At 45.7% G+C, this 19,559-nt stretch overlaps 1 protein-coding gene across 4 annotated transcripts in view; it reads left to right on the top strand.

Moving 5' to 3' along the window:
- Positions 1–19,559, top strand: part of GPN1 (GPN-loop GTPase 1) — a 95,526-nt gene that overhangs the window by 59,534 nt on the left and 16,433 nt on the right. For 2 of the 4 annotated variants that reach the window (XM_075916265.2, XM_075916264.2), the window contains exons 11-12: positions 266–305; positions 15,975–16,065. In XM_075916265.2, the coding sequence (XP_075772380.1) occupies positions 266–305; positions 15,975–16,065 (131 nt within the window). The remainder of the gene's footprint in view (positions 1–265; positions 306–15,974; positions 16,066–19,559) is intronic. The other 2 variants (XR_012899290.2, XM_075916266.2) reach the window with 1 other exon arrangement.

Here is a 19,559-nt window from a genome sequence, read left to right as displayed (position 1 = left end):
TGTCCTTATTTTCTCATCTTCTGGGTGAAGAGGGACAGCCCATGTATTGGTCCTATGTTTTTTGAAAAAAATCTTTCTGGAATAAGGTGCCATTGTACACTCAGTTTCTGGTTTTATTGTGGGTAATTGAAAATTCAGGCTGCATTCTAGATGTAGCTATAATGTTAAATGTCTTAATTGTTGGAGTTATGGAAATATGCTCAGAGGTTTAAGTAACGGGTAGATATTGTTTATAAGTAAATGTTCAAAATGTTTCTCTTTTCAGGGAGTATCGTCCAGAATATGAGCGTCTGAAAAAATCATTGGTAAAGATTTACAAATATTTTACATGTTCTGGTTGAATTGTCTGTTCAATTTTCCTGCAGAACCCCAGCTTCTCAAAGTATATTCTGATTACTAATCTTCTGGAATAAAATTTCCACAATATTTCAGAGGCCCATTATTTAATTTAATCATACTTAGTGACAAGCCCATCCTCCGTTTCTAGAATTGGAATGTTGTAGCTTTAATTTTTAAGGTAGTCTTTTCCACAAACCACACTCCATTCAAATGCATTAGTGCTAGTAAATGAATGTGAAAACATTGGAACACAGTGCCTGAGAGCCATGAGGAAGGCATATAAGGTGTAGAATGTTTACAGTGGGGAATAGATGATAAAGCAAGGAGAGAATAATTCTACTATACAAGCTGTAGAGAAACTACTATTGAGAGTCCTGGGAATGGTAAAAATCCCTTAGCTTCAAGGAGTATTTACCCAAGAATTCTGAAAACTCAAATGTGAAATTGCAGAACTCTCAACAGTAGTCTATAACCTATCATTTGAATCCATTTCTGTACTCAATGACTGGAGATTAGCTAATGTGATGCCAATTTTTAAAAAGGGCTCCAGAGGTGATCCAGACAGTCTGGTAAGTCTAACTTCAGTACTGGGCAAACTGGTTGAAACTATAGTAAGGAACAGAATGGCCAGATACGTAGGTTAACATAATTTGTTGGGAAAGAATCAACATGGTTTTTGTAAAGGAAAATCATGATTCACCAGTCTTCTGGAATTCTTTGAGGGGGTCAACAAGCATGTGGACAAAAGGTGATCCAGTGGATATAATGTACTTAGTTTTTCAGAAAGCCTTTGACACAGTCTCTCAGTAAAGGCTTTTTAGTAAGGTAAACTGCGAGGTCCTCTTGTAGATTGGTAAAATATAGGAAACAAAGGGTAGATAAAAATAGTCAGTTTTCAGGAGAGAGAAAGAGAGAGAGAGGTGAATAGTGGCATACTTGAGGGGTCTGTTCTGGGATAAGTCCTTTTCAACACTATTCCTAAATGATCTGGAAAAAGGGGTAAATTTGGAGTTAGCAAAGTTTGCAGATGATATGAAACTACTTGCAGATGATACCAAACTGTTTAGGATAGTCAAGACAGAAGCAGACTGTGAGGGACTCCAAGAAGATCTCACCAAACTGAGTGATTGGGCAACAAAATGGCAAATGAAATTTAATGTGGATAAGTGTAAAGTAATGCACATCGGGAAAAATAACCCCAACTATACGTACAGTATGATGGGGGCTAATTTGGCTACGACAAATCAGGAAAGAGATCTTGGAGTTATTGTGGACAGTTCTCTGAAAACTTCCACACAGTGTGCAGCGGTGGTCAAAAAGGCAAATAGGATGCTAGGAATTATTAGGAAAGGGATAGAAAATAAGACCCAGAACATCTTACTGCCCCTGTATAAAACTATGGTACGCCCACATCTTGAATACTGTGTACAGATGTGGTCTCCTCACCTCAAAAAAGATATTTTGGCCTTGGAAAGGGTTCAGAAAAGGGCAACTAAAATGATTAGGGGTTTGGAACGGGTCTCATATGAGGAGAGGCTAAAGAGACTGGGACTTTTCAGTTTAGAAAAGAGGAGACTGAGGGGGGATATGATAGAGGTCTATAAAATCATGAGTGGTGTGGAGAGGGCTGATAAAGAAAAGTTATTTATTAGTTCCCATAATAGAAGAACTAGAGGACACCAAATGAAATTAATGGGTAGCAGGTTTAAAACTTATAAAAGGAAGTTCTTCTTCACACAGCGTGTTGTCAACCTGTGGAACTCCTTGCCAGAGGAGGCGGTGAAGGCTAGGACTATAATAGAGTTTAAAGAGAAGCTGGATAAATTCATGGAGGTTAGGTCCATAAAAGGCTATTAGCCAGGGGATAAAATGGTGTCCTTGGCCTCTGTTTGTCAGAGGCTGGAGAGGGATGGCAGGAGACAAATCGCTTGATCATTGTCTTCGGTCAACCCTCTCTGGGGTACCTGGTGCTGGCCACTGTCGGTAGACAGGATACTGGGCTAGATGGACCTTTGGTCTGACCCAGTACGGCCGTTCTTATGTTATATTCTTATGTACTCAGAGTTTAAGTCCCAGGCAAACAGCATAGAGCTATGAAATGATCTCTTTCAGCTGGGTGAGTCTGCAGCAAAATAACAGATGAAATGTAATGTAAGGTAATGCATATTGGAAAACACAATCCCAACTGTACTTATAAAATGATGGGATTTAAAATAGCTTTTATAACTCAAAAAAGAATCTTGGAATCATTGTGAATAGTTTTATGAAAGCATCCACAAAGTGATCAGAAAGTTGGGAATCATTAAGAAAAGGATAGATAATTAGACAGAAAATATCATATTGCCTGTATATAAATCCATGGTATGCCCACGATGTGCAGATGTGGTTGCCCTATCTCAGAAAAGATATATTGCATTTTTCTGAATCTTTTCTGATTCCACCAAAACCAATGAATAAAATAGAATGGCTATATAGAAAGACCGGAAAAGAGGTGTCGTGGGGGGCGGGGCGCTACGATTGCGGTCTATAAAATCATGACTGGTGTAGAGAAAGTAGATAAGTGCTATTTAATCCTCAAAACATAAGAACTAGGGGGCACAAAATGAAATTAATAGGTAGCAGGTCTAAAACAAAAAGAAGTATTTCTTCACATAACACAATCAACCTGTGGAACTGTTTGCCAGAGAATGTTGTGAATAATTAGCATGAATGTGGTCAAATTAAGTATAAAAATATAATAAGAAAATCCAAAAAGGAGTTTGAAGCCAAAAATGCAAAAATTAATCGTAAAATATTTAAGTACATCAGAACCAGGAAGCCTGCTAAACAACCAGTAGGGCCCTTGGATGATAAAGATGTTAAAGGAGCCCTCAAAGATGATAAAGTAATTGCACAGAAGCTAAATGAATACTTTGCTCTAGTCTTCATGGCTGAGAGTATTGGAGAGATGCCCAAATCTGAGGAATTGTCCTAGATTGAGGTGTTTTTGAGATTTGAAGAGGTTTTGAAACAAATTGATAAACTTAACAGTAACAAGTCACCCGGACCAGATGGCATTCACCCAAGAGTTCTGAAAACTCAAATGTGAAATAGCGGAACTATTGACTTTAGTTTGCAACCTATCCTTTAAATTAGCTTCCGTACCTAGTGACTGGAAGATAGCTAATGTAACACAAGTATTTAAAAAGGGCACTAGAGGTGATCCTGGCAATTATAGACCGGTAAGTCTAACGTCAGTACCAGGCAAATTTAGTTGAAACTATAGTAAAGAATAAAATTGTTAGACTTGTATATGAACGTAATTTGTTGGGGGAAAGTCAACATGGTTTCTGTAAAGGGAAATCATGCCTAACTAATCTCTTAGAGTTCTTTAAGGGGAACAACAAACGTGGACAAGGGGAATCCAGTGGATATAGTATACTTAGATTTCCAGAAAGCCTTTGATAAGGTCCCTCCCCAAATGCTCTTAAAGTAAGTTGTCATGGGATAAGAGGGAAAGGCTTTTCAATGGATTAATAACTGGTTAAAAGACAGGAAACAAAGGGTAGGAATAAATGGTAAGTTTTCCAAATGGAGAGAGGTAACTAGTGAGGTCCCCCAAAGGTCTGTCCTGGGACCAATCCTATTCAACTTATCATATATATAGTAGCCTATTGTCTGTGCGTCTGTAACAATGCCGTACACAGCCACGTCCCCCTGGCCGTGTACGTCAGCGCCCTGCCCCCCTCCCCTCCCTCCGTGGCGCGCTGCACCGCTCAGCTGGCTCCCGGCGGGGGAGCAAGCAGCGGCAAGCGGCCGTTTGGGGTCTGTGCTCCTCGCACGGTTGCTTGCTGCCGCTTGCTCCCTCGCCGGGGCCTAGCTGAGCACTCCTAGCTGAGTGTGCCACGGAGGGAGGGGAAGGGGGGCAGGGCTGGCCGGAAGGGGGGACCCGGAGGCAAGGAGGTGGGAAGCAGCGCTCGGGGGGGATGTCTGGGGGCCATGGGGCTGTACCGGAGGAAGGAGGGCGGGAAGCGGACCTGGCCGGAGGGGGGGAGGGTGCAGCCACTGGCCGCAGCAGGAGTCCTTCCAGTCACGCCCCTGGCAGGCACTCCCTTTACTTGCCAGCAGAAGCCTGGTGGGGGTGGGGCTGGGAGCCACTCCCCCCGCCCGGCTTCTGCTCACAACCAGAGGCTCCTATTCGATCGTTAGAAACATAGATAGCTGGGTTTGTGATGACCGGGAGAACCGTATGGTCACTTGCCTGCCTGGTGCGAAGGTTGCGGATCTCTCGAGGCATCTAGATAGACTTATGTGTAGTGCTGGGGAGGAGCCGGTGGCCGTGGTACATGTAGGTACCAATGACGTAGGGAAGGGTAGGAGAGATGTCCTGGAGGCCAAATTTAGGCTGCTAGGAAAGAGACTGAAATCCAGGACCTCTATGGTGGCATTCTCGGAAATGCTTCCAGTTCCACGCGCAGGGCCAGGTAGGCAGGCAGAGCTTCAGAGTCTCAATGCGTGTATGAGACGATGGTGTAGGGAAGAGGGGTTTGGCTTTATTAGGAACTGGGGACACTTTTGGGAGAGGGGGAGCCTATACAGGAAGGATGGGCTCCACCTAAACCAGGGTGGAACGAGACTGCTGGCACTAAACATTAATAAGGCCGTAGAGCAGTTTTTAAACTAAGAGATGGGGGAAAGCCGATTGGTGCGGAGATGCACGTAAATCGGAGGGAGACTTCTCTTAGAGGAAAATCCATTGATAGAGAATCTCTAAGCTATAGTCAGAAAGAGAGGAGGGGAGAGGGCAAACCATAGGCCCGAGCATACAAACAACCGCATACAAAGTAATCCAATGCATCAGGGAAGGGCAGACAAATAACCAGTGGCAAATCTCTAAAGTGCTTGTACACAAATGCTAGGAGTCTGACTAATAAGATGGGTGAACTAGAGTACCTCGTATTAAATGAGGAGATTGACATAATAGGCATCACTGAAACCTGGTGGAATGAGGAAAATCTGTGGGACACAATCATACCGGGATATAAAATGTATAGAAAGGATAGAGCAGGCCGGGTGGGTGGCGGAGTGGCACGGTATGTGAAAGATAATGTAGAATCAAATGAAATAAAAATATTAAGTGAATCAACATGTTCCATAGAATCGCTATGGATAATAATTCCATGCTCCAATAATAAGAAATTAGCAGTAGGGATATATTACCGACCACCTGACCAGGACAGCGATACTGACATTGAAATGCTGAGGGAGATTAAAGAGGCTACCAAAATAAAGAACTCTATAATAATGGGGGATTTTAATTACCCCCATATTGACTGGATACATGTCACCTCAGGAAGAGAAGCAGAGATAAAATTTCTCAATGGCTTAAAAGACTGCTTCTTGGAGCAGCTGGTGCAGGAACCCACAAGGGGAGAGGCAATTCTCGATTTAGTCCTGAGTGGAGTGCAGGATCAGGTCCAGGATATAACTGTTACAGGACCGCTTGGGAATAGTGACCATAATTTAATAACATTCAACATTCCTCTGGTGGGAAGAACACCTCAGCAGTCCAGCACCCTGGCATTTAATTTCAAAAAGGGGAATTACACAAAAATGAGGAGGTTAGTTAAACAGAAACTAAAAGGCACAGTGACTAGAGCAAAGTCCCTGAAAGCTGCATGGAAACTTTTTAAAGACACCATAATAGAGGCCCAACTTAAATGTATACCCCAAATTAAAAAACATAGCAAGAGACCTAAAAAAGAGTCACCGTGGCTTAACCACCATGTAAAAGAAGCAGTGAGGGACAAAAAGGTATCTTTTAAGAAGTGGAAGTCCAGTCCTAGTGAGATAAATAGAAAGGAACATAAACACTGTCAAATCAAGTGTAAAAATGTAATAAGAAAAGCAAAAAAAGATTTTGAGGAACAGCTAGTCAAAAACTCAAAAAGAAATAACAACATGTTTTTTAAGTACATTAGAAGCAGGAAGCCTGCTAAAAAACCTGTGGGTCCCCTAGATGATCAAGCTATAAAAGGAGCAATCAAGGACGATAAAGCTATTGCGGAGAAACTAAATGATTTCTTTGCTTCAGTCTTCACGGCTGAGGACGTTGGGGAGATTCCTCAATCTGCACCATCCTTTGTGGGTGATGAATCTGAGGAATTGTCCCGGATTGAAGTGTCATTAGAGGAGGTTTTGGAACAAATAGAAAAACTTAATGTTAACAAATCTCCGGGACCGGATGGCATTCATCCAAGGGTTCTAAAAGAACTCAAATGGGAAATTGCTGAGCTATTATCTGTAGTTTGTAACCTATCCTTTAAATCGTCTTCTGTACCTAATGACTGGAAGGTAGCCAACGTGACACCAATATTTAAAAAGGGCTCTAGAGGCGATCCTGGCAATTACAGACTGGTAAGTGTAACTTCAGTACCGGGCAAATTAGTCGAAACAATAGTAAAGAATAAAATTGTGAAGCATGTAGAAGAGCATAATTTATTGGACAAAAGTCAACATGGTTTCTGTAAAGGGAAATCCTGTCTTACCAATCTGTTAGAGTTCTTTGAAGGGGTTAACAAACATGCAGACAAGGGGGATCCAGTAGACATAGTATACTTGGATTTTCAGAAAGCCTTTGACAAGGTCCCTCACCAAAGGCTCTTGTGTAAATTACATGACCATGGGATAAGAGGGAAGGTCCTTTCTTGGATTGAGAACTGGTTAAAAGACAGGAAACAAAGGGTAGGAATAAATGGTAAATTTTCAGATTGGAGAGGGGTAACTAGTGGTGTACCTCAAGGGTCAGTCCTGGGACCAATCCTTTTCAACGTATTCATAAATGATCTGGAGAAAGGGGTAAGCAGTGAGGTGGTAAAGTTTGCAGATGATACAAAACTGTTTAGGATAGTCAAGACAGAAGCAGACTGTGAGGGACTCCAAGAAGATCTCACCAAACTGAGTGATTGGGCAACAAAATGGCAAATGAAATTTAATGTGGATAAGTGCAAAAGTTATGCACATTGGAAAAAATAACCCCAACTATACATACAGTATGATGGAGGCTAATTTGGCTACAACAAATCAGGAAAGAGATCTTGGAGTTATCGTGGATAGTTCTCTGAAAACTTCCACACAGTGTGCACCAGCTGTCAAAAAGGCAAATAGGATGCGAGGAATTATTAGGAAAGGGATAGAAAATAAGACCCAGAACATCTTACTGCCCCTGTATAAAACTATGGTACACCCACATCTTGAAAACTGTGTACAGATGTGGTCTCCTCACCTCAAAAAAGATATTTTGGCCTTGGAAAGGGTTCAGAAAAGGGCAACTAAAATGATTAGGGGTTTGGAACGGGTCCCATATGAGGAGAGGTTAAAGCGACTGGGACTTTTCAGTTTAGAAAAGAGGAGACTGAGGGGGGATATGATAGAGGTCTATAAAATCATGAGTGGTGTGGAGAGGGCTGATAAAGAAAAGTTATTTATTAGTTTCCATAATAGAAGAACTAGAGGACACCAAATGAAATTAATGGGTAGCAGGTTTAAAACTAATAAAGTTCTTCACACAGCGTGTAGTCAACCTGTGGAACTCCTTGCCAGAGGAGGCTGTGAAAGCTAGGACTATAATAGAGTTTAAAGAGAAGCTGGATAAATTCATGGAGGTTAGGTCCATAAAAGGCTATTAGCCAGGGGATAAAATGGTGTCCTTGGCCTCTGTTTGTCAGAGGCTGGAGAGGGATGGCAGGAGACAAATCGCTTGATCATTGTCTTCGGTCCACCCTCTCTGGGGCACCTGGTGCTGGCCACTGTCGGCAGACAGGATACTGGGCTAGATGGACCTTTGGTCTGACCCAGTACGGCCGTTCTTATGTTCTTATGTTATGTATGTATGGGGGGGGGGTGGTATGTGGCGGGGAGCCCCCGGCCCACCTGGCTTTTGCGCACGACCACAGGGCTCCCAAAACCAATCATGCTCCGCTTCTCAGTCGCTCCCGCGCCCCCGCCAGGCTTCCCTCTGGCGCCTCCAGCCGGAAATTCACAAAATACCAGACATTGCACATGTCTGGTATTTTCTGAATTTTTCTACTGGGCAGATGGTGCAAATACCGGACTGTCTGGTAGAAAACCGGATACCTGGCATCCCTTACCCCGGCGGGAGCGCCGCTCAGCTGGGCCCTGGGCAGCAAGCGGCCATTTGGGGTCCGCACTCCCCATGCATGGTGAGCGTGGACCTCAAACGGCCGCTTGCTCCCCTGCTGCGGCCCAACTGAGTGGCACTGGCGCTGCACTGCTCAGCTGAGCCCCGGTGGGACGGGAAGGGGGAGGCGGGGGGGGCCGTGTACGTCACCGCCCCCCTTCCCCTCCTGCTGTGGCACTCAGCTGAGTGCTGCGCCCCTCAACCGGGTCGCTGGGGGAGCCAGCAGCACAAGGGGCTGTTAGGGCTCCCCTGCGGTGGGAGCGGAAGGGAGGGCGGTGACGTACACAGCCCCGCCCCCTGGCCTTGTACATCACCGCCCTGCCCCCCTCCCTTGCGGCAGCACTCAGCCAAGCGCCACGGTGGGAGGGAAGGGGGGCGGGAGGCAGGGAGAGAGGCAGGAGGAGGAGGAGAAGAGAAAGGGAGAGCGAGAGGCAGGAGGGGGAGGGAGAGAAAGAGAGGGAGAGAGAGGCGGGAGGCGGAAGAGAGCTCTGAGAGCTGGGTAGGCAGTAGGAGGAGAGAGAGGGAGGGGGTGGGGGAGAGAGGGGAAGAGCTCAGGAGAGAAGACCTGAAAATCCTGTCTTATGATGGGCTAATTGGCTAGTCTACTATATAAAGGAGAATGTTTTTGATTTTGTGTGCTAATAGCTTGGACACCATAAGAGCTACCACAACCAAACTTTGCATGGGTAACTTTTCATCCAGGCGAAGGTTTTACAGTACTTTTGGACCCTATCAGGCCCAAGCTCAAGCTGTAAAGATAAAAAAGTAACCTGCTGCGCTGCAGGGGCTGCCCCGCCCACCCTAGGTCCTGTGTCCACTGTCTGCAGCCTCCAGTGCCATCCGGGATTCGCCCCCTCCCACCCGCAAGGTTACATAAGTGACCCTCTTCTCTCCTCTCCCCCCTACCTTGCGCTGGCACGCAGTGCCACGACCCCCACGCACACAACAACCCTGCCCCCCGTGGCACCTGCAGCCCCGGGCATGAGCTAGGGCACCCCTCCTGCATGTAACCTCCCCTGCACCCGGGGATGATGCAGACTTATATTTTAATCCCTATAGAACTCAGTGCAACTTTTCTACCATTCAAAAAAAGATAATGGACTAGTGTTTTTCTACAATTAGTTCCTCCGGTTTTCTGAGCAACGCTGGGTAACTCCAGCTAGTTTATAAATGAATTAGAGAAAAGGATAAGCAGTGAGGTGTCAAATTTTTCAGATGATACCAAACTGCTCAAGAGAGTTAAGACCAAAGCAGATGATGAAAAGCTTCAAAAAGATCTCACCACACTGAGGGTACGTCTAGACTACAGGCTTTTGTCGACAGAAGTTTTGTCGACAGATACTATCGACAAAACTTCTGTCAACAAAGAGCGTCTACACTACATTCAGTTCTGTCGACAAAACAAGCTGCTTTGTCGACATGGTAGTGTAGACGCAAAGGACAGTTTACATGCAATAACACCTTCTGTCGACAGAAACTCTGTGGACAGAAGGCATTATGCCTCGTAAAATGAGGTTTACCAGCGTCGACAAAACTGCCGAGTTCTGTCGACGTTATGTCGACAGAACTCAGCGGTAGTGTAGACGCAGGTATAGTTTTGTCGACAAAAGTCCACTTTTGTCGACAAAACTCTGTAGTCTAGACACACCCTAAGTGATAGGGAAACAAAATAGCAAATGAAATTTAATGTCGATAAGGTAATGCATATTGGAAAAAAATAATCCCAACTATACATACAATAAAGAGTGTCACAGGGAGGAGGGGGGAAATTGTTTTCCTTGGCCTCTGAGGATAGGACAAGAAGCAGTGGGCTTAAATGGCAGCAAAAGAGGTTTTGGTTGGACATTAGGAAAAACTTCCTAACTGTCAGGGTGGCTAAACACTGGAATAAGTTGCCTAGGGAGGTTGTAGAATTGCCATTTCTGGAGATATTTAAGAGCAGGTTAGATAGACCAGTGTTTCTCAATTTTTTTTATTTTTTTTTAATAAAGTACTCCTTTTATAAAAAAAAAAAAAAGAACCCCCGGTACCTACAGTTTTCAGACACACAACATTTTTTTCTACCATTGCAATACATTTGTTTCAACAACTTAATTGTAGCTGAGCAGGCGACGAAATTTTTGGGTGTGTAAAGTACAAAAATAATAACACTGTAAAACTTAAAACAATTCAGTTTTCTCCAAGTTTCAGTTCTGTTGATGTACCCCCCAGACTTATCTTGTGTACCCCTAAGGGTACTTGTGTGACGGACTGGGCCGTGTCTGGGCACAGCTGAGGGCGTCTGCTCAGGGCGAATTGCTCAAATTTGGGGCTCCTTACAGCCCCCAGACTGGTGACCTCTCCAACAGGCCACAAACCAGTCGCACAGAGCACTTCAGCTGCCTGCCTGAAGCCTCAGAAGCAAAACCCCTCCGACACCCCAGCAATATCCGTGCCCCAGATGGCCCCGGGCCTCCTACACAGGGTCCCAGCACCCAATCCCACCTACCCCGAACAAGTTCTGTACGGTTCCAAGAAACCAGCCACAGATCCCCGGTCAATTTACCCTCTGGACCTTACCCACAAATCACACTGAGCCAATCCTTTAGCATCTAACAACTAAAGGTTTATTACCACGAGAGAGAAAAGCGTGAGAGTAAGGTTGTTAAAGGAATAGTACATTACATGCATCGAATTTCCCAGTTCTCGATGCAGGCTCTAGCTGAGATGTTACAGCTGCTGTTTTAAAAGTCCTTGTTGCACATCCGAGGATCAGGATGGGTCCACGGGTCTTTCTGGCTCTTCGATCCCTGCATTGCTGCCTCTGGGATGAAGTGCTGAGCTGAAGACCAAGATGGAGTCCACCACATGGCCTATTTATCCCTCCTTCCTCGTCTCCTCTTGGCTACAGCAGGTTACCTGGCCCACGGCTTATTCCTCTGTGTTTCCTGCTGGTAGCCCTTAGGTATGAGTCACCACTCATTCTTTAGGTGTGTCCTTGGCCCATTGAGTGCCATTGTCCCACAGGGCCTCACTGATTAGCATGTCCATAGGCCGGGCTCTGCCCACTGCTCAACCACATGCAGAGAAATATTCAGTATCTACACAGATTAGACTCCTAACTACACACACAGACATTATACAATCACGTGACTAGCGTACATAGGATTAGCAGACAGTAAGCTTCTATTCAATGCCCCACATGGCCCCCTTTTATACCATTTTTGGGGCCCACACCCCCACCTATGGGTGCATCAGTGATCTGGCTGCTCCCCTCAAAATCCAGTAACGTGACAACTTGTACCATTGGTTGAGAAACATTGGTCTAGATAGTACCAAGTCCTGCCGTGAGGACAGGTGACTGGACTCAATGGCCTCTCAAGATCCCTTCCAGTTCTAGTATTCTAGGATTCTATGGTGGGGGCTAATTTGGCTACGACAAATCAGGAAAGAGATCTTGGAGTCATCGTGGATAGTTCTCTGAAAACATCCACTCAGTGCGCAGTGGCAGTCAAAAAAGCAAATAGAATGTTAGGAATCATTAAAAAAGGGATAGAGAATAAGACAGAAAACATCTTATTGCCTCTATATAAAACCCTGGTATGCCCCCATCTTGAATACTGCATGCAGATGTGGTCACCTCATCTCAAAAAAGATTATATTGGCATTGGAAAAGTTTTGGAAAAGGGCAACAAAAATGATTAGCGGTTTGGAATGGGTCCCATATGAAGAGAGAGTAAAACAACTTGGACTTTTTGGCTTAGAAAAGAGGAGACCGGGGGGAGGGGGAGAGGAGACATGGTAGAAGTCTATAATATCATGAATGGTGTGGAAAAAAGTGAATAAGGAAAAGTTATTTACTTATTCCCACAATATAAGAACTAGGAGTCACCAAATGAAATTAATAGGCAGCAGGTTTAAAACAAACAAAAGGAAGTTTTTCTTCATACAGCACATGGTCAGCCTGTGGAACTCCTTGCCAGAGGAGGATGTTAAGACCAGGACTTTAACAGGGTTTAAGAAAGAACTAGATAAATTCATGGAGGTTAGGTCCAACAATGGCTATTGGCCAGGGTGGGTAGAAATGGTGTCCCTAGCTTCTGCCAGAGGCTGGGAATAGGTGACAGGAGAGTGATTGCTTGATGATTCCCTGTTCTGTTCGCGCCCTCTGGGGCATATGGCATTGGATACTGGGCTGGATAGTCCTTTGGTCTGACCCAGTATGGCTGTTCTTATGCATGTTTAGGTGTTAATAGTGTTTGAAGGCCTCTTGCCCACATTTTGTTTGCAGTGGCTCAAGAGTAATTCATTGATGTCAAAAGCTTCAGAGAGATGGGCATGTTAGTCTGTAATTGGAAAAACTTAAACAGTGAACAGTTTAGCAGCACCTTAAAGACAACAAAACATGTAGATGGTATGAGCTTTCATGGGCATAACCCACTTCTTCAGATGAATGGAATATTAAATGTCCAGTTCCAAAATAAATAGGAGATGGGGGAGGAGGAAGTCAATTAGGGTATGTCTACACTACCCCACTAGTTCGAACTAGCGGGGGTAATGTAGTCATCCGCAGTTGCAAATGAAGCCCGGGATTTGAATTTCCTGGGCTTCATTTGCCTGAAGCCGGCCGGCGCCATTTTTAAATGCCGGCTAGTTCAGACCCCGTGCCGCGCGGCTACACGCGGCATGGACTAGCTAGTTCAGATTAGGCTTCCGAACTAGCTAGTCCGTGCCGCATGTAGCCACGCGGCACGGGGTCCGAACTAGCCAGCATTTAAAAATGGCGCCGGCCGGCTTCATGCAAATGAAGCCCGGGAAATTCAAATCCCGGGCTTCATTTGCAACTGCGGATGACTACATTACCCCCGCTAGTTCGAACTAGTGGGGTAGTGTAGACATACCCTCCGAGTGTTCGTGCTACAAGAAGCGGGTAGAGAAAGTGCAAATTGTTCTTAGTACCCATTGTTTGTTTTTTTTAAAGTCAATAGGATGTGGAAGGAAGTGTGCTAGACATGTCTTTATTCATACCTTTGTGATGGGTCCCTAGCCTGTAAATGAAGTTAAGGTCTAAAGCTTCCCTGTGTATTTGGCTTGTGGAATTGGCCTGAAACAACATGGTGACTTTGAGATCCATTAATGAGTGCCCAGGCAGGTTAAAGTGTTCTCCAACAGATTTTTGTGTGTTGCCTTTTCAGATATCTGATTTGTGTCCATTAATTCTTTCCCGTAGAGACTGTGCTGTTTGGCCTATATACATGGCAGGGGGCATTGCTGGCATTTCATAGAATCATAGAATAATAGGACTGGAAGGGACCTCGAGAGGTCATCGAGTCCAGCCCCCCGCCCTCAAGGCAGGACCAAGCTCCATCTACACCATCCCTGACAGATGTCTATCTAACCTGTTCTTAAATATCTCCAGAGAGGGAGATTCCACCACCTCCCTTGGCAATTTATTCTAATATTTGACCTCCCTGACAGTTAGGAATTTTTTCCTGATGTCCAATCTAAACCTCCCCTGCTGCACTTTCAGCCCATTACTCCTTGTCCTGTCCTCAGAAATCAAGAGGAACAAATTTTCTCCTTCCTCCTTGTGACACCCTTTTAGATATTTGAAAACCGCTATCATGTCCCCCCTTAATCTTCTTTTTTCCAAACTAAACAAGCCCAGTTCATGAAGCCTGGCTTCATAGGTCATGTTCTCTAAACCTTTAATCATTCTTGTCGCTCTTCTCTGTACCCTTTCCAATTTCTCCACATCTTTCTTGAAATGTGGCGCCCAGAACTGGACACAGTACTCCAGCTGAGGCCTAACTAGTGCAGAGTAGAGCGGCAGAACGACTTCACGAGTTTTGTTTACAACACACCTGTTGATACAACCTAGTATCATATTTGCTTTTTTTGCAACAGCATCACACTGTTGACTCATTCAACTTGTGGTCCACTATGACCCCTAGATCCCTTTCCGCCATGCTCCTTCCTAGACAGTCGCTTCCCATCTTGTATGTATGGAACTGATTGTTCCTTCCTAAGTGGAGCACTTTGCATTTCTCTTTATTAAACCTCATCCTGTTTACCTCTGACCATTTCTCTAACTTGCTAAGGTCATTTTGAATTATGTCCCTATCCTCCAAAGAAGTCGCAACCCCACCCAGTTTGGTATCATCTGCAAACTTAATAAACGTACTCTCTATCCCAATATCTACATCATTGATGAAGATATTGAACAGTACGGGTCCCAAAACAGACCCTTGAGGAACTCCACTTGTTATCCCTTTCCAGCAGGATTTAGAACCGTTAACAACAACTCTCTGACTACGGTTATCCAGCCAATTATGCACCCACCTTATCGTGGCCCTATCTAAGTTATATTTGCCTAGTTTATCAATAAGAATATCATGCGAGACCGTATCAAATGCCTTACTCAAGTCTAGGTATATGACATCCACCACTTCTCCCTTATCCACAAGGCTCGTTATCTTATCAAAGAAAGCTATCAGATTAGTTTGGCATGACTTGTTCTTCACAAACCCATGCTGGCTATTCCCTATCACTTTATTACCTTCCAAGTGTTTGCATATGATTTCCTTAATTACCTGCTCCATTATCTTCCCTGGGACAGTCGTTAAACTGACCGGTCTATAGTTTCCTGGGTTGTTCTTCTTCCCCTTTTTATAGATGGGCACAATATTTGCCCTTTTCCAGTCTTCTGGAATCTCCCCTGTCTGCCATGATTTTTCAAAGATCATAGCTAAAGGCTCAGATACCTCCTCTATCAGCTCCTTGAGTATCCTGGGATGCATTTCATCAGGACCTGGTGACTATTTGATGGCATAGATCACATTAGTGGATGTGCAGTTAAACGAGTCTCTGTTGTTGTGACTGATGTGGTTGGGTCCAGTGATGAAATTGCTTGTATAGATGTGTGGATAGAGTTGGCACTGGGGCTGATTGCAGGGGTGGGTTCCTGAATGATTATGATGGAGTTTTGCTGTGAGGTTAGGGGGTTGTCTGTAAGCAAGGATTGGCCTTTCCCCAAAGACCTGTGATGGTGAGGGGTCATTTTCCTGGATAGGTTGTAGATTGTTGATAAAATGTTGGAGGGGTTTAAGTTGTAGGCTGTAGGTGATGACAAGTGGAATTCTGTTGTTTTCTCTTCTTGGCCTGTCTTAGAAGTAGTTCATGTCTGGGTACTCTTCTTCACTGAAGTCAGTGTACCTCTATATGCTTTGAGTCCTGGCTGTTCAAGAAACACTGTTCTCAGTGCAGTAATGGAGGTTCTGCAGCTCCGAAATTCACTTCTGTCCTCTGGTCCAGTAAATTCTGCTATAAAGTCCATTTATTGATTCATGCCTTTACCCAAAGCTTGGGTAGTCCTCTTCTAGAGAAGGAAAATTGTTTATCTTGTATTACTTTAACTATGTCCCTAGATCCTGTGGTGGGAGTTATGTTAACCACACTAAAATGTTTCCTTTTGCAGGAGAGAGCTCAGAGTAAGAAGCAAGAAGAGCAGCTGGAACGTCTGCGGAAAGACATGGACTCTGTGGCTATGGAGAGCAGCTCGCTTACAGGTAATGAAAGGGCTTTGAATGCTGGAGTGATTTAAACTTAGAGTCTTCATAGAGTTTGCCTTAAAGTCTCTTGAGCTTTTTTTCTCTGCCATACAAATATAAAAGCAACTTAGTCCCAGAGAAGGGCCCTGACCATTGTCCTGTGGGGATGGGCAAGAGTCTCATCTTTTATGATTAAGCCATAGTGAGGAAAAGATGAAACTCTGGTGCCTAACATAGGGGAGTGGGCATGCTAGAAATAGATTCAGCTGATGATAAAACTTTCTAGGGAGGGTGACATAGCAGGTAATTGTGGATGAATTAAGCAATATGAGGGAGGCTGTAATCTGGGGTGGTTCTTAGAGTCCTTTTTCACTTTGATTCCAATCAGGTGTATGCACACCTCGTACATGAGCATTGGAAACTTTTCCCCTACCAGCTCCCATAGGGTCGGCCACGGAGACCCCCTAGAGCGGCGCCGCTATATTAGCGCATATATACCACTGCCTTCCCTGCCCTCCCTCAGTTTCTTCTTACCATCTGTGACAGCATTGGAACTTCGTAGCTGTGGCAAGTGTCTAGTCCCTAGCCTATAGCTCTCTTTGTCATCTCTTCGACTAACAGGTTTTCAGTGTTAGCAGCAGCGAGCAAGTGCCCAAGAACTGTAGCCCTCAGGGCACCGGGGCATGACTTTAAATAGTGTGCAGCGTGTAAGCATTACATGCCCAACAGCGATCCATGCAACGTGTGCCTTTGCTGCTTGGATGATGAATACCGCACTGAAAAGTACAAGATCTGCAGGAGTTTTAAGCCCCAGAAAGGACCAGGAGTACAGCAGCTCCTTAAGGAAGCGGCACTAAAACCCCCTCAGACTGAGAAGTTGGCACCTGAAGCCAGCTCGGTGCTCAGTGCTCTGGCCTCCATGCGCAGTAGAGCACCAACATTGAGCTTGGCCCCTGGCGCCAAAGACTGCGGTGTCGAGGCATAAATCCTCCTCACCAGCAGGAGGGAAGACAGGTAGATTTCTTCATGAGTCCCAGCCGAGAAAGGATCAAATGTGTTGGGAGTTTCCAGCACAAGAGGTCCAAGATGTGCTGTCGATTCCGGGACTGACGCTTTTGAGTCCAGCATGTGGCCTGTTACTGAGAGACATAAGTCTGATGTCTATGAGGCAGCCCAAGACCTCATTGAAATTTTAGAGGCTGAGCCATCCAGAGGCTGAGATACTGCACTGCTCGCGGGGGAAGCGAGCGATGCTGCGTTGACCACAGTCTGTAGAATGGCACCAGAACAGGTCATCCTCTGAGGGATCACTTCTGCTGGCACAGCACCCATCACCACTGGTGCTGACTGAGGGCATGGCACCAAGCTCCAGGTTAGCACAAGGAGAACGGCGCTGAGATCAATCTGATGTAGGTCGAGGCCCAGAAGCACTTGGCATCATTCTGGGTCCAGACTATCCAGGTACCACTCAAGATCCCCAAGGAGGTCTCAACATGTGGCACCAACACCAACTTCATCGGCACCTCCGTGGTCATCGCAGTCTGAGTCCGAATCTGATGTTGTGTTGACCCATTCCCGATGGAGCTGCACTGGTTGTGGTAGATGGGGGACCCCCCCCCCCCCAGCACCGTGGCAGCAACAGAGGCCTCCACCTCTGTCAGCACTGGCCTTTTTGGGCAGCCTGAGCATAACATCTGTTCCAGGGTGCGCCTCAGTTGATGGCATTGATGAGTCTCAGGTCCAGATCCCCTCAGGTTAGGCAACATTCGAAGGCAGCATCAGCAATGGAATCCCATCCACAGAGATGTGACAGCCCACTGCCTGAACCCCATGATCAGCCTCCCAGGTCAGGGCATCAGACGTGACCAGACAAGGGACCCTGGGCCCAACAACCCCTGGAGCCTTTGGGGGATACTTTGCCTGCTCACACATATTCCGCCTCGTCCCCAGATGAAGGAGTGGTGGGCGCACATCCATGTCCCCCTCTGTTCAACTATAAGGCTTATCAGGAACTATTATACTGGGTTGCCCAGAACATGAATCTCCCTATAGAAGAGATATGCGAGCCCGAGGACCTCATGGATTCGGCTCTCAATGAGGAGGAGAGGCAAGGTCAGCAGGCCCCAGACCCCAAAGCCAAGGAGGCCAAGAAGACCGACCTGTTCAGCAGGAAGGTCTACTCTGCAGGGGGCCTACAGTTGAAGATTGCTAATCAACAAGCCAGGACCTGCCGGGGCCACAGAATATATTGAGGGATGCCCTCAGCAGGATCTTCATGGTTCCCGAGTGGTCTGTCAGGGAAGATGTGATCAGTTTTCCACAGGTGGGGGACTCCCCACCTAGACCTGTTTGCCACTCCAGAGAACAAAAAGTGCAGGGACTTTTGTTCATTCCAGAATCACTATCAGGGTTCCATGGGCAATAGAAACCTCTCTACCAGGGTGGCATATTTGGCCAGCTGGAATAGGTTTTCAACCTGGTGTGCGAAGTGAAACGTTTCCCCTAGGTGGGTGCCTGTTCCTGTGGTGTTAATTATCCGTTCCACTTATGGACCCAGGGCCTAGCTCCCTCTTTGGTGAAGATACACCTGCTATCTGCCTGCCTTTCACCTACTTGCTCCTAGTGTTCAGGCACTCCATAGTGACTTGCTTTAGGAAGGGGTGGACAGTTAATTCTATCCATCTTATCATTCACCTGTACCTACTCGGGATATAAACTTGGTGCTTAATAAACTTATGGGGCCACCCCTTGAACCAGTGGCTGAGTGTTCACTGCTTCATCTTTCCATAAAAGTGGCCTTCCTGGTGGCCATCACCGCGGCAGGGAGTGAGTTGAGAGCTCTCTCCTCAGAACCCTTATACGCGATCTCCCACAGGGATAAAGTGCAGCTCAGGCCACATCTGTCCTTCCTACCAAAGGTGGTCTCCCAATTCCATCTAGGCCAGGAGATCTTTCTCCCAGTCTTTTATCCCAAACAGCACTCTAGTGCTAAGAAAAGAGCATTGCATATGCTAGATGTATGGAGAGCCCTGGCTTTCTACATAAATCATAGACTCATAGAACACTAGAACTGGAAGGGACCTTGAGAGGTCATCGAGTCCAGTCACCTGCCCTTATGGCAGGACCCATCCCTGATAGATATCTGTCTAACCTGCTCTTAAATATCTCCAGAGAATGGTACTAAGCCATTCTGAAAGTCCATGCAGCTATTTGTGGTGATAGCGGAGCAAATGAGGGTGAACCTCTCTGGACAGTGCATAGTCATGGATAGTACAGTGCATACGCACCTGTTATGACCTAGCAGGAGCCCCACCTCCACCGGTCACAGGCTCTCAACTACACCTCATCGACTGTCTTTGTGGCACAAGTTCCGCTACAGGACATTTGTAGGGCGGTTACATGGTTCTCTGTTTATACGTTCACAGCCCACTATGCTATCAGTACATTTTCCAGGAAGGATGCAGCTGTTGGTAGGGCAGTGCTCCAGTCAGTGTTTCCTAACTCTGACTCCA

This window comes from Pelodiscus sinensis, chromosome 3 (assembly GCF_052426305.1).
Source record: "Pelodiscus sinensis isolate ZL-2025 chromosome 3, ASM5242630v1, whole genome shotgun sequence".
Taxonomy (NCBI): Eukaryota; Metazoa; Chordata; order Testudines; family Trionychidae; genus Pelodiscus; species Pelodiscus sinensis.
This window is presented reverse-complemented; position numbering and strand designations above follow the sequence as displayed.